Source organism: Labrus bergylta, chromosome 24 (assembly GCF_963930695.1).
Source record: "Labrus bergylta chromosome 24, fLabBer1.1, whole genome shotgun sequence".
Classification (NCBI taxonomy): Eukaryota; Metazoa; Chordata; class Actinopteri; order Labriformes; family Labridae; genus Labrus; species Labrus bergylta.
The window spans coordinates 4,785,985-4,813,660 of record NC_089218.1 but is presented as its reverse complement, the minus strand read 5'-3'; the positions used below and the strand labels follow the sequence as shown (position 1 = coordinate 4,813,660).

At 44.8% G+C, this 27,676-nt stretch overlaps 2 protein-coding genes across 18 annotated transcripts in view; one reads left to right on the top strand and one right to left on the bottom strand.

Moving 5' to 3' along the window:
• LOC109995105 (peripheral plasma membrane protein CASK-like) overlaps positions 1 to 27,676 on the bottom strand; it is a 40,389-nt gene that overhangs the window by 4,770 nt on the left and 7,943 nt on the right. For 2 of the 17 annotated variants that reach the window (XM_065951726.1, XM_065951733.1), the window contains exons 2-25: positions 23,184 to 23,296; positions 18,522 to 18,627; positions 17,639 to 17,716; positions 17,451 to 17,523; positions 11,106 to 11,208; positions 10,511 to 10,686; positions 10,337 to 10,357; positions 9,876 to 9,998; positions 9,574 to 9,657; positions 8,329 to 8,428; positions 7,281 to 7,297; positions 5,974 to 6,099; positions 5,754 to 5,831; positions 5,276 to 5,356; positions 3,232 to 3,420; positions 3,060 to 3,138; positions 2,852 to 2,937; positions 2,670 to 2,738; positions 2,518 to 2,586; positions 2,375 to 2,410; positions 1,882 to 1,920; positions 1,282 to 1,478; positions 1,068 to 1,183; positions 236 to 316 (exon numbers count right to left, since the gene is read on the bottom strand). In XM_065951726.1, coding sequence (XP_065807798.1) covers positions 236 to 316; positions 1,068 to 1,183; positions 1,282 to 1,478; positions 1,882 to 1,920; positions 2,375 to 2,410; positions 2,518 to 2,586; positions 2,670 to 2,738; positions 2,852 to 2,937; positions 3,060 to 3,138; positions 3,232 to 3,420; positions 5,276 to 5,356; positions 5,754 to 5,831; positions 5,974 to 6,099; positions 7,281 to 7,297; positions 8,329 to 8,428; positions 9,574 to 9,657; positions 9,876 to 9,998; positions 10,337 to 10,357; positions 10,511 to 10,686; positions 11,106 to 11,208; positions 17,451 to 17,523; positions 17,639 to 17,716; positions 18,522 to 18,627; positions 23,184 to 23,296 — 2,240 coding nt within the window. Of the gene's footprint in view, positions 1 to 235; positions 317 to 1,067; positions 1,184 to 1,281; positions 1,479 to 1,881; positions 1,921 to 2,374; positions 2,411 to 2,517; positions 2,587 to 2,669; positions 2,739 to 2,851; positions 2,938 to 3,059; positions 3,139 to 3,231; positions 3,421 to 5,275; positions 5,357 to 5,753; positions 5,832 to 5,973; positions 6,100 to 7,279; positions 7,298 to 8,328; positions 8,429 to 9,573; positions 9,658 to 9,875; positions 10,009 to 10,336; positions 10,358 to 10,510; positions 10,687 to 11,105; positions 11,209 to 17,450; positions 17,524 to 17,638; positions 17,717 to 18,521; positions 18,628 to 23,183; positions 23,297 to 27,676 lie in introns of all 17 variants that reach the window. The other 15 variants (XM_065951734.1, XM_065951737.1, XM_065951732.1 and 12 more) reach the window with 13 other exon arrangements.
• LOC109995106 (probable G-protein coupled receptor 34) lies at positions 13,195 to 15,442 on the top strand. Its single transcript, XM_020648712.3, is given in 4 exon segments — positions 13,195 to 13,347; positions 13,442 to 13,538; positions 14,077 to 15,029; positions 15,031 to 15,442. Coding segments are annotated over 2 exon segments (1,239 nt in total). The 5' UTR covers positions 13,195 to 13,347; positions 13,442 to 13,538; positions 14,077 to 14,081; the 3' UTR covers positions 15,322 to 15,442.

The window sequence follows — 27,676 nt, the reverse complement described above, 5'->3', positions numbered from 1 at the left end:
CTTTATTCCAGGTTCAGCGGATGGCTGTTCTACACGAGTCGGGTTTTGCTCGAGGTTTCTGCCTCAAGAAATGAAAACAGAGGGATTTCTTGGCTTTGCAGTTTGCCCCAAGTGGACACTTGAGGAACTGCACTTAAAAAAATAACTTCATGGTAGGCATTTCTTTTTTAAGACTTGAATTATTTCATATTTGACCTCCCTGCATGAACAAACACAACGTTTTCTGTCTCCTCACCAAGCAGCACCAGCGTTTTCCTCTTGAACGACGGCAGTTTGACCACTTCCTCGTACGTCACCAGATCTAGTTGGTCAAACACTGCGGGAGAGAGAGAGAGACGTTAGGTAAGCACGCGGGACTGGATTGTACTCCATGTGAAAGAATGTGTGATACATTTAAATGTTGTTGTACACTTGATAAAGACCAGGACTTTGCATCAGGCTTGTATGTGTATGTCTCTTTAAATAACTCGCGCCTGGTGGACTTCAGCCGTGTCAGTGCAAATGAGATTTATTATTTCCAATGTTTTCTAACAGCCTGATGAGAAAGCTTTAAAACGTGCTCATCTGCACTGACCTTTGTAAGCTGAGTGATTTAAAGCTGACTAGCATCCCATCAAATTAGCATTATCTAACTGATCAGAAACCAAACAAACGGCTATCGCTCAGAAGTCAAGGAGACATAAGGAGGAGGGAGAAAAAAAACACAGAGGCTTGACGCCAGCTGTCTGCAGTTACTTACATGCAGCCATGTCATTGGGTAAGAGACAGCATGAAATATGGACAAAGGGCGGAGGAGCGGAGGGTTAATAAACAGACACCAGAGAAGACAAAAAAAATCAACACAAACTCAAATTGTCAAAAGCTGTTAATTACAACGCTGTTAGTGACTGAAACCAAAAAGCAAACTGAGACAGCAGTAGGAAAGGTCTGTCGGAGGGAGACAGGCGTGCAGCGGTTACACAAACCTGACATTCAAAGGGGATTTGTTAAAAAAGATTCTTACATTGTATGTATAGTTAGCTTAGCTGTGTTACTCTGTTGTGAGGCTGTTCTTTCAGTTGGCTTACCTGCGTTGTGCTTGGCCAGGTACTTGTCTTTGTACTGTTTCTTCTTCTTGCCAAACCAGGTGCAGCTGGCCTGTTGTTCCTGTTTGGTCTTCTCCATCGCTATGCACGCCACACGCCTGTTCAATCCAGACAGGAGTTGTTTTGCTTTAGTGCCTGGGTGTATGAATGCATGCAGGAATCCTGCACAGGTTAAAAGTGATTTTGTTTTTCTCACCACTCTTGCAGCTCAGGCGACGGGATGAGGCCCGCCGTGCCGTTCTTTGTGTTCTCCAGCTTCCCCTGCCACCAGTTGTGATCGTCCTTGGAGATGATCTGAATAATGTCGCCCACCCGGAAACGGATCCCGGCCTCCTTACACGGGATGAGGTCGTCTTTGGATGGGTCATACTCGAACTGAGCACGTACGTAAATCTGCAAGAGCCGGACACGGAGACAAAAAAAAAGAAAACGCTTGACAACAGAAGGAAAGAGTAGCTCAACAGGACAGAAATGTGATGGGCCAGGCTGCCCATAAGACTGCAACATCCGCATCAAATGCAGTGCTGATGCTTCTAATTGTGCGCTAAAAGACAGCAGAGGGAGCATTAAAGCTGAAGCAGGAAAGGGCACAGACACAGCACGACAACAATGATCAGAAAAGCACTGCACCACAACTCTGCCTGTGGCCATATCCACTTTTATATCCACTACCAAAGTCAGCCTTGAGAGCTAGCATGGGATCTATACACGACTACGATGGGGAACCACACTTTGCGATGGGGGCGGGACGAGCTGGGATCTACGTCTACTGAGGGTCCACTTAGAGACATCTTACCTTGATGGACAATTTGTCCTTGATAGCCGGTCTGGAGATCTATGGGGTTGAGAGCATCACACACACACACACTTACACGTATATCATGCGGTAGAAAAATGTTGGGGGTATAAACGAGGAGGATGTCATGAGGGATCCACAAGGGGGTGCTGACGATTAAATATTTCACTGCAGTGTGTGCGTCTGTGTGATCTCGGGGCGTGATTGAGACGACATGAGAGGGACACAAATGATCCAAATCAATAAATGAGAAGAGGGAGCTGAGACTAATAATGTGAACTTCCTATTTTTTTTTTTTTTTACAGCAGTGCAGGAATCCTCTCTGATCCTTCTGAGGCCCGACATTGGTGAGTATTATGATAAAAACAGAAAGAGGAGTAATGGAAGTAAAAGAGTATACAAGTGTACATGCATTGCGAGTGTGTCGTTAAGTATTGGAGCAGAAATCTAGTTTGGGAGTGTCTTTGTGAAGTGAAGGAGAAGCAAATCTTACCACACGCCCTTTAGGCTGGATCGTCGATGGCAGGTCCTGTGGGGGGGGGGGGGGGGAGAGAGATAAATGACAGGGGTTCATACCATCCCATAACTACCATGTGAACTGTTTTCTTTGTGTTTGTGTTATAGGCTGACACCCACCAGGATGGAGCTTGTAACGCTGGCGTGACCGTTTGCCGGCGACTGTCGGGACACATCTGGTGATTCTTTCTGCAACAGAAAATGCAAAAATCACTTTATCCCTCGTGGTCTGTGCAGGAAATGTGTTCAAATGTGCGTTTTTGATTCCTTACCTCACAGGACATGGACTGGGATCGGTAACTGGGAACGATCTTGAAGGTGATGCTCCCCCTCATCTCCCTCTGTGAAAATGCATGTTAGACCTTTGACTCCTCCCACTTTGTAAGAACCAGTACATTCATACTGATTATGAATACTGGATGTGCAAAGTCTAAATGTCTGATCTGTGTCTCACCAGCATCTTCTGGAGCTGTTCCACCGTCTGATTGGCGACGCTGATGCCGTTAATCTCCCGGATCTCGTCTCCGACGTGCAGAGTCCCTGAAGCGAGGAAAGAATGAAGGAATAAACGCTACAAATGAGGCTGTTGACACGGCAACGCCAGGAGGGGTTATTTCAGATGGCTCCAGGGTGAGTTACACTACAACGTTCAATGAGCATACCTTGTCGATGAATCATTCCGCCGTGCATGATGCGAGCCACAATGCAGTGGTTAAGTTCATTCATTTTCAGAGTAATGCCCTGGAAAGAACAGACAGACACAGGGTCAGAGGGTTTTCATGAAGAGAGCGTTTCAATGCACACACATCTAAAAGCTTGTTTCTGTGTACACACCATTGGCTCATCAGTGTTCTTCTGGAACTGGACGAGGCGGACCCTGGTGACGTTCTCCAGGTCCATGTCTCCGTTGGTGCTGTCTGGAGAGTCTCCGTTCAGGTAGGGGGAAGTGGGCGGGGGCGTCACCCTCAGTGCCTCGTCGCTGTACACCTCATGGGCGACGACATCGTGGGTCTGCAGCAACGCCTGAACGGTGAACACATGGTAACGAACCGTGAATACTCATGGATCCAAGTCATTCCTTTTTTAATGTCAAGACAGTCTTAAGTACCGAAGAAAAAAACACTAATGACTCATAAATCAAACAACACAAGTGCTAGTACACAGTATCAGTGAGTGTGTGTGTTGGGCTCTAACATCAGAAAGAGTGTGGCTTACACTAATCCTCTTTGGCTACTAATCATGTTAGTGGCACACAGTCTTTTTTTTTTTTTTTTTCAAACACAGTTTGCAGAATAATCGCATGTGCCGCAGGGCAACTGTAAAGAGGTGTACCCTCTGACTGGAAATACAGCCATGACGCTTTGCAGCCTTTCTACCAGTTCTGGGGTAAAATATCTACCTCTATAAAAAGGTCCAGGTACTTTGGAGAACAGGGCATGCAGCCCTGAATGTCTCTGATTGGTCAGGCACAGCAAGGTTTAAGATCACCCACTGTGTTAAGACTGCAGCTGAAAGCCCCCCAACCTTTATCTATAATCAAAGTCTGGCTATTATAATAATGTACAAAACATTAATTTAGATGAGGCATGACTGAGCCACTCCAGAGCAACAGAGACAGGTGCTTGACTATGTACCTAAAACCTCTTGAGTCTTTCCTTTGGACCGAGACCTTTAAAATTCATTGTGTCCTAATAAGGTCCAAACCCACGATCTGTGGACTCCAAGTCCTCCCTCTATCTCCTGAGCCACAGAGACAGGTGCCTGACTATGACAAAACTACACCTATGACGAAGAAATTAACGAAAATGACAGACAAAACGTACATACCTATGAATGAAAGTACATACATGTTATGTTTGTGTGTGTGTGAGATTCTCTTCTGTTGCCCCCTGGTGGTGGAATGAACTACCAAACTCAATATCATTGATGATGATGATGGTAATGACGATGGTTTTTGTTTGATAACGACGACTTATAAGATGGTTTCTATACTGATTAGAGCTCTCAAGAACTGCCCTCAATGTTGTGCTTTGCCTCTGGTCACTTCCTGTCAGCACCTGTGTGTCCAATCAGACTCAAAGCTGATCGTTTGCTCTTACTCACGTTGTTCCCTTTTTTTCTAGATCCTTGCTTGTGTTGTTCTTGCTCTCTGATGTACGTCGCTTCGGATAAAAGCGTCTGCTAAGTGAATCGTAGAAGTTGTGGATTGAAGTTTTTTGATATTCAAACGTATTAGACTGTTTCAATTTGGAGAGTGAAAAGAAAAAAGTGCCCCCTCACTCTACATGTGGAGTGTCTGAGGGCAGCCAGTCAGGTCAGAAAGTGAGATGGGCTAATTGGATTTGAACCAAACTTGAGGCATGACAGCCCCATTAAGCGACACTGACTGAATCATGAGCGCAGAAAAAAACAAAAGAAAACACCTCCGCCTGCTGTGCTCTGACCCTAACCCATCACAGTGCATTGAACAATGAGTATACAAAACCACTTACCTTGAGTGAAAGGCTCAAATGAGACTTTTTTCTATTCTACTGTTCTCATAAAGGCCCCCAGAAAAGAAGCTACACACGTGTTTTACCTTGACATGATGATCTGATGACACCTCAAAACACTAATCCTGATTTTGATTTTCCTTCGGGTCTCCGGTCAATGTGAGCAAAACAACAACAACAAAAAAAACCAGCTGATAGACACAGTGGTGCTGTAAGTAGTACATCTTCTCTTCCTGCAGTTCTAATGCTTTGTGCCCCTCTTCTCTGCATGCCCGAGGGCTCGCCAAGCTCAGGTGCTAAGCAGCTTTGTAGCCGAGGGACTTATGCGGTTTGTCAAAGAGGAAGCATGCTCCGTGTGTGTGTGTGTTTAAGTTATGATATCCTACCATGAAATGTGGCTGTGTGAGAATCCTCCTGAGCTCCTTGGCCTCCATGTTCTCTGGATAACATGAGATGGTCTCCAGTACCTGGTGGGGAAAAGAAGCGGTTAATCCACTGAATAATATAATTTGTTTTCCTGGTGGTATAACGTTAGGGTTTAAACTGTTCCATAGCTTAACCAGTAACCCAGACTTTACACCAGATATGTGTGCCCTGCTACCTGTCGGAGCTCTAAACCGGCACATTCCCCCCTGCACTCTCAGGTGTACTGATGCAAAGCTCGACAGGACCGCTCCCAGAGCCGCTTCCACCCTCTGGACCTCACTCCCCCTCAGTCACTACCTTCAAGAAATCCCTAAAAACTCTTTGTAAACAATTATAAAACATCAAATAAACGGTGCCAAAGTCACATGAAGGAGAGCGAAAAATTAAGTTAATGTGTGCGCAACGTCTTAAATTGTGTGTGTGTGTGTGTGTGTGTACCTCTTTGGCTCTCTGCACTCCATCACTTGGAGGGTTCCGGATCTGAGGGGAAGACCTGGTGTTGATTTTATCATAAAGCTGAAAAGAAAAAAAACTTAGACGGTAAGAGACAAATAAAAAAAATAAAAAAATAAAACAGTTCACAACAGGCTGTACAAGGTCCGATTATTGACCTGCAGTGACACCTACTGGTCACTTAGTGGTATTACAGTGTACTCACATCCAACAGGGTGTGGAGGTGCTGATCCTGGAAGACGCTGTGCAGAAAGTCCATGTCTTTCTCGCTGCAGTCCGTCAAGGCGTGAATCTCCTCTAGACTGTCCAAAACCTGTGACACTGCCCCTGTACACACACACACACACAAACACACACACACACACACACACAGAAAAAGAGGTTATACTTTAAATACTGGCTTCTTCAAACACAGACAAACTGACAACACCGAGCAGTCCCTGCACACATCCAATGACACGACACTGAATGCAAACACTGACCACGAGAGACATGAACACACCACCTGATACACAAACAGGCAACAGACAAACAACAACAAGTCAACAACAACACACACAAACACTCAGACCCCTCCCCCCCCAAGTACCTGCTGCATCGCCCACACATGCAGCAAAAACCAGAGAAACAGCGGTGACATGGCGTCAATAGAACATCAGGGAAAAAGTCAGTTCAGAAAGTTACAGTGAGGGTCAAAGGTCAAGAAGCAGTAAAAGCAGAGAGAGAGAGAAATTAAATGTGCTGTGAAGGAAAGGGAGCAAAGTGAGAATAGATGTGCAGATCAAAATACGTAGAAGGAATTGGAGATGTGATGAATGATGTCAGACGTGTCGATTCAAGAGTTGTCGAGACTGTTGCCGTGGAAACACACGATTTTTACGTCAAAGACCACTACATAAGGAAGCGTGAGCTGCTTCTGAAAGCTGCTGTGCTGTTACTGTAAATTACACTCGGATACATTAGCTCGTCTGTAAAGATATTGTCTTCCTTAGGTCGGTTTCGCCCGGTCGTCTTGACTGCGGTCAACTCGGGGGTTCGTTTTCATCGGGGTGGTGGTGGTGGAGGAGTAGGAGAGAGAATCACTCCCATGATTACCCCGCCAGCCTCCAAGTCATCGATTGTTATTGTTTTGATTAAGAGCTCCCTGGTGGCCGAATCTACTTTAAACTTGAATGACGTTTTGTGTTTTATTACAAATTAAAGCTTTTTTGTGCAGAATCCTGATAAAATTCGGCTGTAGCTCATTTTCTTCTGAACCTTTTGTTTCACGGCGTCTGAACATGATGAGAGTGTGTTTACGGCAGCTCATGATGCAGACGCATGAACAGAGCGTCATCTGTAGGTGCTCTGGATTAGAATCACAGGCAGACAGGAGAGAAGACAGAGGGAGCCTTTTTTTTATTCCAGGATTAGGACCTAACATCATCCAACACTAAGAGAAAGATGCTCATGATGGTGATGATGATGATGATGGGGGTCATGATGGCTGGGGAGGGGAGGGGGATACGTACTTTCGGCGGCTAGCAGTCCTAGAGACAGCACGCGGGCGTAAAGAAACAACACCAAAGAAAGAGAGAAATTAGAGGAGGGTCACAGCAGCTACGGGTGCACAGTTTAACAGCTCACAACAAGAGAGAGAGGCAGACAGAGTCAGAGAGGTAGCAGGAGCGCAGGGAGGGAGTAACAAGAGGTTTAAGGAGAAACAGAACAGCAGAGAGAAAATCAACAAAAGCAGCCAAGTCTGAATAATCTGCCAAAACTGCTGCAAGCAATCCACTCCACTGCATACATCTAGAAGCAGGCGCACGTCTGGGTTGGTAGGAGAGGGGGCGAGGGGGGACGAGAGAGTCTACAAAAATAAACCAGTCACCGGGAAGCATGACTGTGCCAGACTGCCAGCCTCAGCAGAAAGAACATACGTGTTTGTATAAGTGCGTCTGGCTGCAGCGGCTCCTTCTTAAACCGAGCAGAAAAATATGCAGAGCTTAGCTCATTGCGCTGATTCATGAGGTGGGTGATGTAACTCTCTGCTCATTTTTAGGCTCTGTTTTTTTTTTTTTTTTTTGTGATTGCAGAGATGTAAAAAAAAAAAAAAAAAAAAAAAAAGGGGTTCCAATGGGAAGTGAAAGCCGGGAACTGAGACAGGGAAGTGAGGCTTCTTTGGCAACATCTGTCGTCGTTCCCAAAACGGACGTTTGACACAGAAAGACTCGAGTTGCCTTTTAGAATAGAAACCACAGAAAGTGAATGAACGGAATTCTGCGCTGCACATGCATGTTTCTGTTTTGACCTCAGACAAGGTTACCGCAGATTTTTATTAGAGTTCAATTTAAACACTTTGCAGGCACATACTGGGCGACTGAAACAGACTAGTACAGAGCGTTAAAGCCTGCATTGTCTCTATCGCTGATGACGAAGTAAAATAATCCGCTAGAAACACCGACTGTGACAGTTCTGCACAACCATTTTTTAGGACGTCAGGTTACAATCGTGGTGCGTGTTCGATCTTAGCTAGGAGTCCTTCCTAGATGAGAACTGTGTTCCTTTTCGTGTGAGTTACCTGAGGAGGTGGGGTCGTCCGAGAAGTCGTGCATCTCCTCCGGGGGGTCGCCGTAGTACGAATTGAACTTGTGGCTGGAGACAGCAGCCAGCACTGCACCCTGGGATACGGAGACGGGAGAACATGTTTGTTATATAAAAGCCTCAACGGAGGAATGGATATTTGATTTCAAACCACGCGGAATCATTCAGACACATCGACTGAAAATAGAGCCCGACCGATTCATCAGCCAGCCGATATTAGCATATCAAGTCATCAGTATCAGTTAATTTTTTATAGCAGATTTGCAACAATATTACTAGATTTATTTACCTGTAAAACAGCATTTAATTTGAGTTTCATTGTATTACACTAGCAGTCCTCTTTCACCAGCAGAGGGCGCTTGCACGATGTGCAGTTACTTTCCAGTTGAGTGACCATCTAGTCTTCCTTATATATCTTTTCCACAACTGTTTCATAACTGCATTTGAGGGATCAAATACCTCGATCAATATCTCGGGCTTCAGTTAGTCGGGCCCTAACTGAAGTGTTCCTCGATCAGATCATATTTGAACATACACATGGTGAGGAAACAGGCACTCCAGGCATGCAAAAAAAAAAACGAGGAAGGAAATAGTTTATTGGACCTCACCATGATCATGACAGCCTTGTGAGTTTTCTCTTCCTTATTCTGGGGTGCGTTGTGATGTGTGGAATGTTTTCCCCTGTTTGCAATTTTTCTCATCTACTTCCAGCCCCCCCCCCCACCCCACCCCACCAACCCCAACCATTCACTTTTTTGTCATATTTTCACATAATTTGTGGTTTGCACTGATGACACAAATCGCTCTTTAAACAACCAGTGTCCTCTGAAACTGATATGACATGACAGTGCCCTGATCAGTTACCTTGTTTGTGTTGTTGTGTGACCTCGCTGTTTTAAGGCTCAGCTCATACACGACTAAATGACACTAACTAACTAACAAGTCCAGGCCGACTAGGTAGGCGAGCACAGTCTGTACTCTTTGAGTGTTTCTGTCAGTGGAGTTTGGGGGCTTTTGTGCTTTTTAGCGTGCAGAACGTCAAATAAAGAAGATAAAAATATGTGGGATAAGGTGCAGGAAATCCCCTTTAAAAGGATCTTAGAATATAACTAGGTCATAAGAAGCAGCTGCACGTTGCGGTGGGAGTGGGGTGGGGGGTGGGGGGTGGGGGGCGACGCTTTCTCTCATCTGTAAAATCTCGTAACTCCATCACAGTGCTAACCTTCAGCTTCCTCCTGGCGTTGAACTTCCTCAGCTGCTCCACTGTCTCGGGCAGGTGGATCTTGTAGGCGTACCTGTCCCTCTCCTGCACACACACAAACCCCCAAAATTCCACGTTAGTAAGAGAACAGACGACACACAGTGGTGGACGTGATGCACACGTACTTTCACAGAAACGGATGTAGAAAGCTGAGCTGTGGTTTAAAAAAGAGGAAGCTCTGCAAGTCAGAATTCAAAGGGCCGAAAATGACTTTTAAGGTGCAAAAGGGTTTCCAGCAGCTGTGTGCGTTCATGTGCTCTTGCCTTCAGCCAGGGGTGGTTGAGGGCCTCGTAGACGGTGATCCTCTCAGCGGGGTCCAGCATCAGCATGCGTCTCACCAGGTCCTTGGCGCTCTCCGAAATGTGGGCCCACTGTCGAGGGTTCATCTGCACGAACAAAAGAACACAAACACAGGGACACGGGGGGGGGGAAAAAGAGGCCATTTTATTCTAAATATTTCACCAGGCAGAAAATGCAGAGTGAGCAGAAATGTATTAGTGTGTGTTTGTGGTTCAAATGGATGAGCGTTGGCAGCAGCTTGACGCACGACACCACAGCGTCGTCCATCAAGCTGCCTGCCGCGGCTGCATCTGCTACATGTTAGTGCAGCGAGCAGGAAGCTCAGCGCTCTGTCTGTCTCAGCCCTTTTTTTTCTCTGCTGAGTGACACGCTTAATCTTCACCTTTCACACTCTTTCTAAAGGCGAGACGTGAGCGGCATTTACCGTGACGATGCACTGCCTCGCCTTCGGATGGCGTGGGTTGTGGTAGAAGAAGAAATGGCTTAGAACAGGTATTGATAGGTATTCTAGTTTTGGTGGCATATATCCATTACTGATGTGAAACACAGAGGTGATGAGGGATGACCGACTGGAACACTCTGGTGATTCTGCTCCTACCTTGTATTTCCCTTTGATGATGGCCTCAAACAGACGCTCCTTGGTGCCGTAGAAAGGAAGGCAGCCAGACAGGAGGATGAAGAGGATGACTCCGCACCCCCACACGTCCACCGGTTTGCCATACGGCTCCCGTTTGACCACCTCCGGCGCCATGAAGTGTGGGGTACCCACCCGGCCTGATGAGAGAACGCAGAGGGGCGCGAGTTAAAGAGCGATTGGCTGCATATTTTGAATGATCCTCCCTGCACAGATTCACCTTTTATGATTTCTTTTTGAATTAAAAATAACCATGACGACGCTCCATCAGAAAACCCAACTCATCGAGTTGAGCTAATCTACGTGTCATTGGAGCGTGGGAACATTTGGAGCTGCTGTGGGGGAACATGCATGATTCAGGTCTGAAATATTGCTGATCTTGCAACCACAGGCACATTTTCTCTGACCGTTGCTTACGAACTCTGATCCCCAGCCAGAGTCCGCTCTTTGGACATTTAAATGAGCAACTGATCTTCACCAGACACAAGAAAGATCCTTTTTCCATCCTCTGATTAACGGTCGAACAATTCTGTCTATTAGAGGAAAAATCTGACTTTACCTCCAGCTACTAATCCGGACTCTCCCAGCTGTATAGCCACTCCAAAGCCTCCCAGCTTGACGGGGGCAGAGTTCTCCTTGGAGGCCAGCAGCACACAGTGAGGCTGCAGAGAGGATACAAGAGGCGGGTTAGATTGATGGAAACAAGTCAAACTGTAACAGTTAACGCTCCATTAAGAGTGCAAGCAACCCACAGCATGTCTGGCCCCTAAGTCCAGTTTGTTTTTTCTAGTGTGAGTGAGCACGGTGCACTTCCTTAGCAAAGAGGTGGGCATCGGCATTGGTGCAGTTACTAATGCATGAGCAGAAAGCATGGGCATGCAACGTTGACATGAGTATAATAAGAGAGTGAGAGCACCCTCAAACAGGTGTCATGTGTGCATCAAAAAGACAAAGTGGGATGATGTGCACTCATCAAAGTGCAACTTTTATCAACTGATAACGTGATTATGAATTGTTCTTCCCACAGACAGAGGAAACATTTCACAGCAGAGCTTTGCTTTCCCCCTCTGTGCAGAAGTGCAAGATCCCTTGTTTTGATTAGCTGGTGAAGCTTTAGTTTCACAATAGCGAGAATACATGCTCATCGGTAAACCACGGCTTTCATTGTGGTGCTGCTGAAGACAGGAAACAGAAGTAGAAGTGCCGATGTGGAGAGTTAAGTGTTGAGTTGCATCCTACTTTATTTAAAGACATTCAGTGTAGTTACAGAGTCAGCAGGTTAGCCATCATCGACACCTCGACCTTGAGATAGCTGGTGCTTCTGATCTCAGTTGAGCTAGCAAACGCACCCCGCCCACTCAGCAGAGCAACAACAAGGAAAACTCCTAAGCACCCAATACAGGGGAAATGTCTTGTTTTGTATTCTCAAAAAATTGGACAGAAACTTCTGGACAATGTGTAAATTGCACATTAGTGCACATTGTAACAATGGCGACATCTCAACACCAAAACCTCGACAATGTTTGCCTGAAATTAATTGGCCGATATTATGATATCCAATGGTAATCGGTATCGGCTACTTTTGTTGTAGATATGTAAGGATATCAGTAGATTGATTCACCAGTCAAAAAGCATTTCATTTGAGTTTCATTTTATTTAAATTGGCAGTTCTCTTTCACCAGCAGAGGACGCTCTATGGATTGCAACAAGCAGTATAACTCTCCAGTGTCGAGAGGTGAAGCACGTACATGCTCAGTTACTTTCCAGTTGAGTGGCCAAGTCTTGTCTTCATTATAAATCTTTTCCACAAGTGTTTGATAACTGCATTTAACTAAATTTACAGATCCAACACAGAACGATATCGGCCGGTATCAAAAAATGTTGCTTCCTAAAATCAGTATCGGGATCAGCACCAAAGATCCCATATCGGCCGGGCCCTATTAAGTAGTCACAACTGATGGGCTAAAATAATGATCAGTCAGGTAAACCCTAGCTTGGTTTCACACCAGAGTTATTTTGTCAAAGGGACGGATTCCAACGTGTTTGGTTTCAGATTCTTTCCCTCCCCAATATTGATATCTGTATCGGCGGCCAAAATCCACATCGGTCTAATTTTTCCTTTTCCAATATGTATTTAAACTTCATTGAAACGTCTGCAGCACAGATTTCCCACTCGAGCCCTATTTGTACAGGATTAATATTGCAGGGGAGGGTTAGGCTATAAAATATCTGCTGCGCCCCACAGTCAGTAAACCCACAGGGCAGCATTAGCCGACGCTAATTTACAACAGGTGGTTCATAAAACACAATCAATTCACAGGGAAATCTTTGTGAGCTTCATTGTCCGGTAGGCTTGTGAAATAACTCGCTTGATATTCTTGATATTATAGTTAATTTAATGCTCAAGACTCACTAGGGAGCTGCTGTGACCTGACATTACTGGACTGGATTTCAGGACTTTATTTCGAGGTACAGTGCAGGATTGTGCAGGATGTGAGTGTGAAGTAAGCAGCAGCAGTGGTGGTTGTGGGCTCGCTTCCTGTCCACATTTTTGTAACTTCTTGTAATGCTTGGAGGGGTGGAGCGCGAACGATCACAGCAGAGCGCAGTCTGAGAGAAAAAACAAGAGGCAGAGGCGAGAAGACGGGCAGACCGAGCAGACTAGTGAGTAAGCAGCAGTGAGAGAGTGGAGAGCGCTTTTTCGACACAGACATTGAAGAATAGAGGAGGAGGAGGAGGAGCAGAGCACTGTAGAGAGGTGTCAGCGGGATTTATGACTCATTCAGACACAGAAGAGAAAGGTGAAGACGGCGATAGAAGAAGAAGTGTAAAGATAACATCTTATAACCACAGTTTTTGAATCCTTAAATGGTATTTCTTTGCTCTAAATTGCAGTTTAATGGAGGACAATAACACACTGGGCTGCTCTGCTGTCATACCCTCCTGCTCATTTAAACTGCAGCCGCGCTGAAGGGAAGACGAGACATTGATGGTGAGTGTTTTCTGCCTGAATTCCAAACATCTGTGTGTAGCCCTCGCTTTGATGTGAGAGGGATGAAGGGGTGAAAATCCAGCTTGCACACTTTAAACAAAAACGACATCTTTCAGAATCTTCTCGCGTTTTTTCACATGGCATCAACGAAACTTACAATATTTTCCATTTCACACTGAGCTCGACACCTGTGACCTTTACTTTACTACAACCCACAGCTCTGTGCATTACTCATGAAAAAAAAGTAGTTTCCCAGAGTGAGCACTCAACCTTTTCTTGACCTTAACCATTTAAAGAACTCTTGCAAAGAAAGCCATCACTGCCTACATGTGAACTTCTGCATCAGGATGACATTTCTTGGGCCGTACAACCGAAAGCTTTGTTGTTGTTTTCAGTGACGCTTAAACATTCATTTTTTTAACAACACACGGCAGTATTAAAGCATTCTTAACATTTCTGTAATTGCTTGTTTTTGTCATTTTTTTTGTGTGTGTGACAATTAACCTACAATTGTGTTTTTCTTACTTTCTTTTTACAGACACAATGACGACATCCTCTGCCTCTTCAACCCCCTTCGCTTTATCGGCCAACTCCTCTCTTCCTGTACTGATGTCATCCTTCTCCTCCGCCCTTCCCTCCATCTTCACCTCCTCGACGGTCACCCCAAACCAGACCGTGTGCTCGTTTAATGACTTGGCCCTCCGCCTCCCGCTGGCGGTCTTATACTCGCTCTTCTTCCTTTTCGGGCTGGTTGGGAACCTCTTCGCCCTGTGGGTCTTCCTCTTCCTACACTCAGGCCGCAACTCAGTGCGAGTGTTTCTCATCAACTGTGCTGTGGCTGATCTGGTCCTGCTGACGTGTCTGCCCTTTAGGGTCTTCTACCACCTAAATGGCAACAAGTGGGTGCTGGGCCCGGTTGCCTGTAAACTGGTGGGGAACCTGTTTTACATGAACATGTACATCAGCATCACGTTACTGGGGCTCATCAGCCTGGACAGATTCTTGAGGTTGAAGGGGAAAAGCAGAGCGCGCAGAGGTTTGAGGGTGACACTGTGGGGGTACAGCTGGCCCTGGAGCTGGGTAGCTTGTGGGGCTCTTTGGGGTTTTTCCCTGATGGCACTGGTGCCCATGATCGCCACAGCAGAGGACAAAAACGACGCCAACCAATGCTTCCAGTACAGACAGCGCAAACAGGAAGCCAAAGGGAAGGCCTACTTCAACGCAGTGCTGGTGATGCTGTTCTGGCTCGTCTTCGTCATGCTGGTGGTCTCCTACGCAAAGATCGCCTCCCAGTTGCTGAGAGTGTCACGGGACAAGCCGGACCTCCCCAACGCTCAGAGATATGAACGGACAGCCAAGAAGTCCTTCTTCGTCCTCTTCCTGTTCACAGTCTGCTTCGGACCGTATCACGCCTTCCGCCCTTTCTACATCTTCTCACAGCTCAGTGAATCAAAATCCTGTGACTACTTGAAGCTCGTGGACCGCACCAATCAATGAGGTGATGCTGTTGCTGTCAGCATTCAACAGCTGTCTGGATCCCGTCATGTACTTCCTTTTGTCTGGCTCAGTGCGGAAAACCGCCATGCAAGCACTCGGAAAACGGCTGACCTTCCTAACCGACGCAACATCAAACAGCTCAACGACAGAGTTCAGACGAGCATCCGTGCCCATCGCTTTACCAAACACTGGACGAAATAACCCCTTACTCACCCCAAGAACAAGTATCTGTGTCATCAGCTCCAACCTCCACCGCACAGCACTGCCACCTACTGGCCAAAAGTGATCACAAGTTTGTCTAAAGTAAGCCTGAAAACTGCAGAAATATCTTTGACTTTCCTTCTTCTACATATATGTACTTCAATTCTTAGTGACAGTGTTGAATAAATGATATTTTCTGAGCTGTTCTTGTGTGTTAGCCTCTGAACATCTGTAGACCCTGAGGAGATGGACTTCAGTGAACCGTGTCAGAGAAAGGGTTTTTTAAGAATGGGATTCCCACGAGGGAGGGTTCTTGAACATCTCAAGGGGCATATATAAACGTGCAGTGAGAATGCAAGAGAATTTAGTGGGTCCTATTTTTTTTTACACTTTGTAGTGGTGAACTACTTTAAAAATGTTGTGGAGTTGGTCAGAAAAGCTGCTCAATCAGAAGCCTAAAAATGTTCGTTTTTGTGACTGGCAGGTTCAGATTGTCAGTCTGTTAATAAAACTGAAAGGATAAACAGATCAACTTTTGACTCATAGCGTAAAATTCCTTTTTCAAAACAGAAACAGCCGACTCTAAGGTCTCTTCAAAGCTACCCTCCTAACCCTTAAACCGTACCCCCTTGCAAAACCCCATACATGCATGTGTACCTCTGCATTGATCGCTTGGGTTTTTTCATCTTTGTTTCATTGTGATTTGATTTGAACAAATATCGAGCTGGGTCTGAACTCACCTTTTTAAACACCAACGTCAAACAATAACAAACCAGCAGACATTTATTAAACAGCGTGTAGTCTAGACCTGTACCTGTTATGAGATAGATTTTTTTTTGGCTCCAGAACCAAAAACATATTGATAGCCACGTTAAGACGCTCATTGTTGTCAGTGGAATTCGGGCGTTTTGAACTGAGTGATGCAAAGGATCATTTCCTCCATTATATTTTTACACACGGAAAATAACAATCTAGAATTTTTTTTTTTTACTTTCTTTGAATACGGCACATTCACCCCCAAGCGTAATGTTGCAATCATTACACTGTGAAGCAGCTGACGGCGATCTCTTATAGCAATTCTTAGCCTCTGGTTAGGAGAAACTGGATTAAGATGCCTTCTATGTTTATAAGTAGAGTAATTCAAATCTCTGAAACCAGGACCCATATTGAAGCCCTGCCTCTTTAAATACCCTTCATGTTGGATAAAACAGTGGCAGGTGTAGTAAACTACAGATTAACCGTCAGTTTGAAATAGACCTAAAACCTTCCAGACTCTTTCTGAATTAGCTTGATTGTGTTGGACATCACCCGTCTTGCACATTCAAAACAAACGAGTGTGTCCCACCAGCACACAGAGCCATTCGTTTACACTGAAAACAAGGCTGTGTTTATCCCATTTGGGGGTGGGAGGTGGAAAGTGTTGGTAAATGGCTGGTGTGTGGATCAAGGGCCTGCTTCAGGACTGCTCCATCTGGTGCGGTGGTGTTTGTCGCCTACGTTAGATTGCTAATCCCGCTGAATCACCGGTTGATGCTAATCTACGGCGACCAGACTGTCACTGTTTGTCCAGGATTGTCCCGGTTACACGTTGGGAGTCCTGACAAATACCACACTTAAACACTTAAATATCCCTGTTTGACACACTCAGGGCCAAACTGACCTACTTTTCAATACATCAACATCTCTTAGATATGTGTGTGTCTTCGTAAAAGGCTGTTGGATGACTCACAGGTGAGCAACATAGCCTACAGTGTTTGAGGCTATTCATGCTAACAGTTAGCCGTGATTGGAAGGAGAAGGATGGTTTTACTAAAGAGCTCCAGGAGGCTTTATTACTTTATTTAGATGTGTACACCTAAAATGGCTCCTACAAGCTTCAATATTTATTGAGTTGTTACACTCTGACTTTGTATTCCATCATTTTTCTAGAAAGTCACCATCAGCCATTGCACAGGACCTGACGCATTCATTGTGTATTGCACACCGACCAGGCTGGCTGCACAACCTTTTGACATCTTTTCTCCCTCGTGAGTTCATAATCATGCATTTTTAAGAAAATAGTTGTTTAGTAAATAAACTCTGTGGAGTGCTCTTTGATAAAGAATCATACATTAACATTGACTCGTGGACTGTCGGTCTGTACTTTACAACTTTCACTGCAGGCTGAGAGCTTAACTATTGTACATTTGGTGGTTCCAGAGGGAGAGAGCTTACCTTCACATCCCGATGGATCACATTGTTGTCATGGCAGTACCGAAGCGCCTCCAGAATCTGCCGCATGTAGTGGCTGGAGGATAAAAGAGAGTCGGGGAGGTTGTTACGGGCATCGACAGATCTTTTTCAAGCGTTGTTAATATTGAGAAATGTTCAACAAACTGTTTAGCAGACTGTTAAGGCCTTACCTTGCTACTGCTTCGCTGTACACAAACCCAGCATCAGCTCTCTTCACGATCTCGAAACACAGGTCGGCACCATCCATACTGAGAAGAGAGAGAGAGAGAGGAGATCGGGGTAAGGGGTTTCTAATGACTTATAGAAAACAGTTTTACACAAAAGCAGACGACAACTTTCAGAATAGTGTACCGAACAGAGTGCGTCAATCTACATACGCCTGAGGAGCGTTTTTCTACGACCTGCAGTCCCTGGCATAAACACAGAGACGCCATATTTTCCTCATAGCACCTTTGAGCTGCGACGCTTCCCAGAGAGGCTTTGAGGGAAGATATGGGATACAGATTTACACCATAAAATCCACACAGAAGAAACTAATGAGGTGGGCGAGTTGATTAAAAAATGATGTTTACTGCACTATCTTGGGGGGGGGGGGGGGGGGTAGAGAGCGTGTTTTCATCATTCTCTGCCATCTCCTGTGGATTTTTATATTGAACAGCTTTAGATCACGACATGTTATAATCCTCATTACTGGGCAATTAGGAAAAGCTGCAACACAACACAATCTCTTATCTCTCTTAAATGTAGAGTCAAAGTATTTGTAATAAATACATATTTTGTTTCAGTCGAGGCCCTTAATATGTCTGCAAACACTTATACAGGAGGGGGCTGGTCATGTTGGTGACAGCGTGTGAAAGAAGCCGTTGAGCAACCTTCCGCTGTGTGCTGTTAAATTTAGTTTGTGGCTGTTAAGTTGGTCTGCGTTTCAAGACACTTAGGAAACTCACCACAAAGCATTTATATCCTCTTTTACATTCTACATTCTAAATCACACGTCCATATATATATATACATAAAGCATTATAGCTGAAAGAGTGCGCAGCTTGGACTCACAATTCAAAGACCATGTAAAGCATGCCATCAGAGCTGTATGTCTCCAGCAGCTCCACAATGTGGGGGTGTTTCAGCATGTGGCAGATGCTGGCCTCTCGCTTCAGATCTGCAGAAAGGAAATCAGACAGGGCATGGTGAGACATTGTTCACATCCCACAAAAAAAAAAGGAATTCACTCCACAGTAAAGTTCAGGGACGGTGTTTCTAGAGAGAAGTGTTAATAGTTGTTTCTGTCAATGGGAAAGCACCAAGAAAATCAATGTAATGTGTTTTCTATAGCATTTGTTGATCTGAGAAAAGGAAGGCTGCTCTGCTGAGTTGCTCAGTTGTTGCTTTGTGAAATCATTTTGTGCCCTTCGGTGATGTAAAGCAGAGAGGACACATCCGACATGCCTCCATCCTCCCTTCACACCTCAACATGCCACTTCACAACTCCACCACCAGAGGGAGTTACAGAGCATGAACACACAAGAGAGTAGAGACACTGAGGCTTTGTTTCCCCAAGATTTAGCACCACGAGAATAGGATTTTAATTGCACACATAAATGCACATCTGGCTCCCACTCATCAGCATAATCCCCTCTAATTATCACCGTATGCAGATGACACTGCGAATACAATTACGACATGACTCTGGCATTCCTTGTGCTTTGATTGCTTCATTAAAGGGAACGGCACCGAAGGGGGTGTACAGGGGTTTTTTCTTCTCTTTAAAAACACAATATTGAATATAATGACCGACAAGTGATAAGACAGGGAGCGCTGAGGAAGGCAGACAGACATAATGTGCAGTTGTTGAGCTCCTGACTCCATAAAAAACTCATTTACACACTCCACTCCCCATCTGCAAGTCTACTGATCTCTGTGTGTGCGCTCATCGTGTCGTGACAGACCACTATCATTATGCAACACAGAGAAACGACGCTGTGTCCCTACTACAGAGCCCCCATTCTACTGTTCCCTTGCTTTCATTATTTGCTCTGCTCCTTACGCTCGTCCTCGGCCCGTCTCGTCGAGTATCTATTCTCAAGTGTAACAATGCTGCCCTGTGTCGGCGCCGCAACGAAGACACCGCTTAGACAGAGGGAACGAGAGAGAGGGAGGACGGCAACAGTCTGAATGAAACCAGTGCCACTCGCTGGGCCAATTTCAGATCAATTCTTACACTGGAGGTCAAGGCAAGACTCTGCTTTTGTGATGCAATGTTGAATCAATTCCCTGAATTTCTTGTATGATCATTCTGGGGAAAGGGTTTTTTGACATTCATATCGGACCTACTCCTCCAGACTCATAGATTGACTGTTTGGCATTCATCACTGGGTTGCTACGGTTTTACAGAAGATATTTATATGATTTTCTGATGTGCTATTCTGAAGACTTCTCTTACAGAACACATGTTCGAGTTGATGAGGACTGCAGATGAATCGCCTTTTCATCATAATCGTGATAAGAGCGTTTGATGCAACAGAGATATTGCCAAAACTCTCAATTTATCCCAATTAATAAGGGAAACATATTTTATGTTCACGATCAGTGCTTTTTCACTCAGCATGAGTACTAGGGCCTAACTGATATGTGATTCTTAGCGCCGATATCGATATCGATAATGGAGAGAGAAAAACAAAATCGGATACTGATATAATAGCCGATATCTTTCTTCGCTCTGTAGAGATAGATAGACATAGATTTACACATGTATTGCATTGATTCCTCAAATGTAGTGATCTAAAAATTAAATGCTTTTTGGCCGGTGAGTAAACCTACTGATATCGCTGCATATCTACAACAAAATTACCGACAGCCACTGGATATGCTAATATCGGCCAATTATCGGCTGGCCGATAAATTGGTCGGGCTCTAATGAGTTAATTTGAACTATTAGATGGAGGCCTGGGTAGAGTGGCCATGCTTCACAATAATTAATCTTTAATTCAGTCGTCACAAAGCCTGCATGTTGATTGAGAGCGCTCACTAGTTTATATACTCTATATTTATGTGTCTAAAAATCCAGACACTCAGTCAGTCTGCTTTTGTTCAATACTCCTCGACCCTTAATTACACCATTAATCATTTGCACGTCCAACGACTCCCTCACCGAGTCAAACACACGCACAAATATATTCATATTTAACTGCAGTGGTTTGTTACTCAGCTTGTAGCACTTCAGTCTCCTTTTCACTTACATTTGTGCTGATGTATGTTCTTTTTAATAAGGTATGTGGTCTCAGGAAACCACTCTCCACGTCTGGCTGCTCTCCAGTCCTCTACTCTGACGGATTTTCTGAAATGTCAGAAATGTGGGAGTTTTTTTTTTTTTTTTCCCTTTCGGTGTAACTGTAGGTTAGGTAAATCTTTAGGGTTCATTGAGAGGCACATATTTTCATCTATAACAGATGAGCTCCAGTTGAAGGCAGGATGCATCTGAGTACCATTTCTATTTGTTTTACTCTACCTTATGTTTGTTGTGTGATGTTTCATTTGACTTGTGCATAGAGAAATCAAGATGCTACCCTTTCTTTCAGCACTGAGCAACAATTTGTAGAATATTTATATCAGACAAATATTTGATGAGCCAGTTAGTCTGCAAACTGTGAATTAATCAGCAACATTTCAGTCTTTACAGAAGCTCTATGTAACATACTAAATCTATTTGCTTACAGTGATCACTCTGATTGCTTGGTGTACAAACAAGCAACCTCTGCCTTCCCCTTGGTGCTGGAGACATGTGATGAGCCTTTTTCAAAGTTCTTGTATTTTTTTCATGGGTGTTCATGATGTCAAAGTTTGCTGCTGTGATTGGTGTCTTTCTGTGACTCTGTGGAGCTCGGTGGTTGTTCCATTTGATCAATTAGCTTGTTGACATATATATATATATTGTTGAGGACAAGGTGTAGGATATTAGTATCAGTAAATAAGTAAAGAGGTTGTTCCCAAAAAAAGCAGTCCAGTGGAAATGTTCTGAATTTGCAGCATTTGACCTCAAGCAAACCCATGTGGTCTGAAGCTGGACCGATTAATTGAGCCGATAATATCTGCCGATATTAGCATATGTAATGACTATCGGTATCGGCTAATTTTAGCTCAGATATGCGCCGGTATTACTCGATTTATTCACCCAGTCTAATATCATTTTGTTTGAGTTTCATTGTCTCACACTAGCAGTTCTCTGTCACCGTACATGTGCAGTTACTTTCCAGTTGAGTGACCGTCCTGTCTTCATTATATATCTTTTCCGTAAATGTTTGATAACTGCATTTGAAGGAACAACACAATAACTGTGTATCTATTGAACATAGATCTAAGAAAGATATCGGTCGATATATCGGTATCAGATTTCTTTCTCTTCCCAATATCGGTATCGGCCCCAAAACTAACATATCGGTCGGGCCCTAATGTTGGCTGTAAAATGTATTTAACGTCTGTGGCACCAGTCAGTACCTCGTGTTCATTTCAGGATCTAAAACAGAGGCACACAGCTCAGCGGGAGAAGTGTGTGGAAGTTGAGAAGTTGCACACAGAGACCACGCAAAATGTTCAGCTTAGGTCCAAACAACATTAGTGGCATAAAATATATCGAAGTCATGAATCAGACGGGGTGTTAATGATGTAATTTACGTTTTTTTCCATACGCCCCTGCTCTCTATAACAGCCCTTTTTCCATCTCTTCCATGGATTACCTTTCCATAACAAAACGTGATAAAAAACTCTTGTACATTTTGACAAAGCTCACAGTGAGTTCAGTAATATTTTCCATCTCTGATTATTTTTTCAATGTTAGGAATACTTCCGTTATTTATTTTTTGACCATCTGGTCGCCACATATTCTTCTGCAGGGTGAAGCAGAAAGGTAAACCAGGAAAGCAACTTCCTGTTTTAAATATACAACGTAAGAGAACGTATTCAGAGTTATTCAGCCCGTTTAGAAGAATACCTTCAGTATAAGAGGATCATGATTTTATGCTAACACTCCAAATTATTTAGGACATACATCGGGTAAATCTCTTCTTCACCTGTTTCTCCTCCATTGGGTCATTTCCTCCTCTTGCTGTTATTGGCTACCAGGCTAATCTCTGACTGGGGCATCACAGATGGCACAGAGTGCACGCCAACATTGGCACCAACACACTCAAACACACACCTATGAGCTGTCTCCGTTGCTCCATGGCACACACGGGTAGACCGCAGCATGACAAAGCACTAAACCACACGGTGAGACATGCTTTAAAACACGCAAGCTCACCACCACCACCGACACAAACGGGCAAACCAAGGTAGTTTCAGTGTATTGCTCATCTCTCTGAGTTGTACGGCTTTAAGCCTCTTTAAATTGTGCATGAGTCTGACCTTTGTCGCTGGGCGGGCTTGGAGAATAATCTTTATTTTTTATGTATTAATCTGAGATTTGGGTGAGGTGAAAGATATTTGCTTTAAAGCACAGGAAGCAACTCCCGAGTAAGTCCAACTTTCCAGAGATGTAATTAAGTCTGCAGGAGTAACTCTCTGTGATTGACAACATCCCTGACTGGTATCCTCTCTCTCCTCCTGGCTCTGTTGACACCACCCATCTGGCGCCACGAGTGCACAACAACAACAACAACAAACGCTGAAAAGATTCAATCATGGGCAACCATTCCAAGCGGGGGTCCGTTTCGCGTCTCCCACCTTCTGTGCTGAGTCCGGGGCTGGAGGTGAAGCTGGCCACGTCCACGATCTTCACGGCAAACTGCTGGCCCGTGTCCCTGTTGATGCAGCGCCTCACCACACTGAAGGGACCCCTGAAACACACACACAGGCAGAGGAATCAGAAACATGACGCGTCAGGAGTCAAACACAGGAATGCCCTTACATTCAGTGAGTTGGTGATGTGTGCAAACATGATGCCGTTCTTGGGTATATTTGTCTCGACGTGCAGTGGTCGGGTTAGCTACGCGTCTTAGCCTCTTAACGTTTGTGCCAGTGAGAATTACAGAGCGGTGGTGTGCAGCACAGCTATAAAAGCTAAAAGGAAAGCTTTATTATAGAGACCTGAGCGAGGGAGACCTAAGCTTGGAGGTTTATTTTTCGGGGAAATGAGGTGGCATGTTTATAATGAGGACATAACCGCTGTTGGGCTGACATATGGAAGCTGTAAAGCATGTTTCAGGTCCTGTGGTCAATAGGGTGCAAGGACTTTGGATATAAGAGGTGAAAGAAGCATTTGCTCAAGTTTTTTGGAATTCACAGAGCGAGGGATAGAATAACACGTTTGATCCTACACGTTCTTTGCCCATGTAGAAATGACACCAAGAATAAAACGACGACTACAAAACAAAAATGATGTTACTATCAGGAACAAAGTTGTGGGAGCAGACCCTGACCATTTTCTCTCCTCTGGCCCCATAAAGGATTATCACACACACACACCCACACACCCCGCCGTGTTCCAGCTGTCCCCACATCTCCAACGTCTCACAACCGTCAGACGCAGAACCAATGCTACTGGAGAGCCACTCAATAATAACACCCACTTTGGTTAAGAAAGGGAGGGGACTGTTAGCCGCTGTTGGTTTAGGTGTCTTAGCAAAATGAACCAGCTGACAATGTTGGTTTGAAACAAACACTTTAAGCGTGTGTGTGTGTGTGTGTGTGTGTGTGTGTGTGTGTGTGTGTGTGTGTTGCGAGTGCAGGCGTAGCAGCTGATTCGCTCTCACATTCGTCTCTCCACATCTGCTGTAATGGTTAACCCCGCTCAAACAAACGCAGCCAGCATGTGTGCGGACAGAGGCGTAAAACACAACACTCTAACTCTTCAGGGTCCATGAGAATCCTGCTGATGATCTGACACCCCCCGCCGCCGACCTCTGACCCTCCCTGGTGATGAGCTGCAGCAGCTGTGTTTCTTATTAAAAACAATTAAAGAAAAATCCCCACATCCTAACCACAAAAAAAAATCACCGCCAGGCCTTTGCATTCTTCTGCTCTGAGCCAAACATTAACTTAGTTTGTTTAAAGGTTAAGATTCCTGCAGGGGTCCATCCATCCTGAGGCCCCCCCGACTAATCCCAAACAAACGCCTCCAGAAATGAAACCACTAAATTACGGAGAACGAGAACGATAAATCGGTGTCACTCAGACATCCTGCAACAGACACAGGAAGTCGAGAGAGGCTGAGGAGTGTGTTGCAGCCAACAATAGTTCAGCTTGTGTCTTAAAGGAATAATGCACGACTTTCAGAGAAGAAGCCCTGTAGATGTTGCACTTTAGCTCCGGCCACTAACCAAAACAAAGCTGTCCCTTCAGCGTCCCCTCCTCGCTGACCCCTCCCTCACTGTTCCGACTGAATGCAAGCCGTTTATGAGGGCTGATCTGCATTCAGATATTCAGCCCAAAGTTCATCCACTTCTTGATTCTTTGAAGTATTTTATACCCCAAAAAAAAAGTCTGTTGTGGATCTTCTTGAATTGTACTCCGACATTATGCCTCTACTAACATCGTCCGAGTGGGCGGGGCCGTCGCTCTAACCCCACGAGGTGGCGGGCCCATCGGCTGGACAGGGAGGGGTTTACATGTTAGAGCTTCTGGGCGACACATAAACAAGCTGAAGGACAAAAACTGCCGACTAACTGCAGACGGTTAGATCCATCCCTGGCGAGCAAAAATGTCCAAACTGACCGTTTAGTATACAAAGGCAGCGACCCAGAGTACACAAATGATGCAGTGAGTGTTCGGCCATCTTGGCACTGATCTAATGTGTGTCAATAAAACTCATTACCGCCATTAAGCAATAAGGTGAGGTTGGGTGAACCTGCCAGATTTTATGCATCAGCCCCATTTGTAATCTTGGCTGTCAGTTCAAGGGAGCTGCAGAGAATCAATTCCCGAATGGGCGTCTCTCTAGAACAGTTGTGTGTTGGTAGTGAAAGTGGTGGGGGGGGGGGGGGTTGGGCGGCTATTTAATTTAATAAATTAGTATGCAATTCATCTCATCATCTGGAATATAAAAAACTAAACGACCATTCAGGCATGTACAGTAGCTATTATAGAGGCATTATGAGGGAGCAAGTAAGTGTTACACACAAAGCCAGAGTGTGTGTGTGTGTGTGTGTGTGTGTGTGTGTGTGTGTGTGTGTGTGCAAGGAAGTGGAAAGGCCGCTCGCCGCTCTGACATCACCGCAGCTGTGCTGAGTGGGCTCCTACAAAACGCCCACACATGGCTCACATCCGACAGCGGCAGTCATCAAACATTAGCCCAAAGTGGCGATCTTTACAGACGGCTCCTTGGCTCATTTCAGCGCCCCGCTCTATGTAAATCAAAGGCTGGACGGATGGATGTGAGGAGCATTTTTTTTTTTTTTTTTTTTTTAGAAGATCCGTGCTGGACGGGCGCCATATTTCTGCTCAAATTGTCACAGGGACAGGACACATCTGTGGCTTCAGACTCAACGTCACCAGGATGGTTCTCCTGAGAGAAACCATCCCTGCCTCGAGCAGCATTCTGCTCTTTAGCTATGGCGAGCATATTTCACTTGATTAGTTTGGGTAAAGTTTGGGGGGGGGGGGGGGGGGGGGATGTTCAGTTTTAAATTATACACCAACAAAGACAGGAAGTACTTTCAGATAGGCAAACTTTGGCTAGCTTCCACACTGGACCTTCATGTAGACACATTCAGTTTTGCATCTTTACATTGCTAGTTCATCAAGAATGCTACTCCCACATGGCTGCATCGCTTGAGGAAATAGTAGCCACGCCCCTTTTGCTAGCTAGTATAGTGCCGAGACGAGATCGAATTAAAAAGCTTTCGATTCTGATGCCAGACCGCGACCTATTTCGAGAACTACAACCACTCCCATGTGCACTAATGTAGAAAGATAAGGACGCAATCCATCGTGATATCGAGTCCAATGGAATGAATCGTGGGACCAGTGAAGACGTATTCCTTATTACACATTCGTGGAGTTTGCTCGCGATTGTTGATGGAATCATTCCTCTCCTAAACACCGGTGTTATGAAATAGATGTGATTTCTTCTGAATCCTTAGGTGCTTTTAAAAAAAGAAAGAAAAAAAGTAACAGAGATTGTCTGTCCAGAAGAAACACTGAAATACTCAAGTGAAAAACAACACAGTTAAAATCAATATGTCTGGAAACATTTGGCTTCCACATACAGGTTTTGGGACGTATATCGTCTTTGGAATGAATGAGTTTTCTGTGATGCTTGTGAATACAGAGAGCCAACTCGTCTCTCCATTCATTTGCAAAGAGGCCGCTGCTTTCACAGAGAAAGGAAAAAAAAACAAAAAACGATTCCAACAGGAGGCGTTTCGGCTAAGTGCCGTCTGCCCTACTGCCCAAACTGAGCTCAAGAGCAAAACTGTTAATTTAACAAGTTCAACAAAGTTCAGGGCTGTTCAACTGCAGTCTGTGAGAGTCTGAGCAACAATACACCAAAGTCTTTTTTTTATGCAAACTAGAGACACACACAACCCTTTGATTATTAGCAGGGAAAATTAGCATTCTGTCTGCAGCCTTAAATTTAGAGCAGAGATACCCCTCAGGAGGTTCAGAAGCTTTGAGAGAAAATCCTCTCCTCGGCATGAGAGGAGGGAGAGGAATCCAGGTTTGTTTAAACTCCACTCGGTGGAGTTGTGGCTTATATTCGACAAGAAAGCTTCAACTTTACACCATCCGTTCACGGCTATTGATCTGGTGTGTGTGGGCAACTGAAAGGGAGAATACAGTGTGAATGGATTTCGAGTTCACAGCACAGACGAGATGTGCGCCCGTGAAAGAAAAACGATCAAGTCTGCCATCCTGAAAATCTGTGACGGAGCTCAAAGAAAACAGTCTTGACAGAACTCCAACGTGGCACATAAAAACATATTTTACTGTTAAAGCAAAAGCAACGACCTGAAAAGACACAGACGAACATCCCCGCCCCCTGATGGATCCCTCTATGAAACAGATGGGAAGATGACACGTTCAATAATTTGACACGGTATTGATCCCAGCAGGGATTCAGTGTCTTGCTTCGGGACACTTTAGCTGAGCGGATGTGTGCAAATCAATGTACACCTTGATTTACTGCCCGTGTGTACTTAAACTGTGCATGATAACTAGTTAAAACTGCAAAAAACAGGACTATTAAAAGTGCATCCTACACATCCAATTTGATGGTC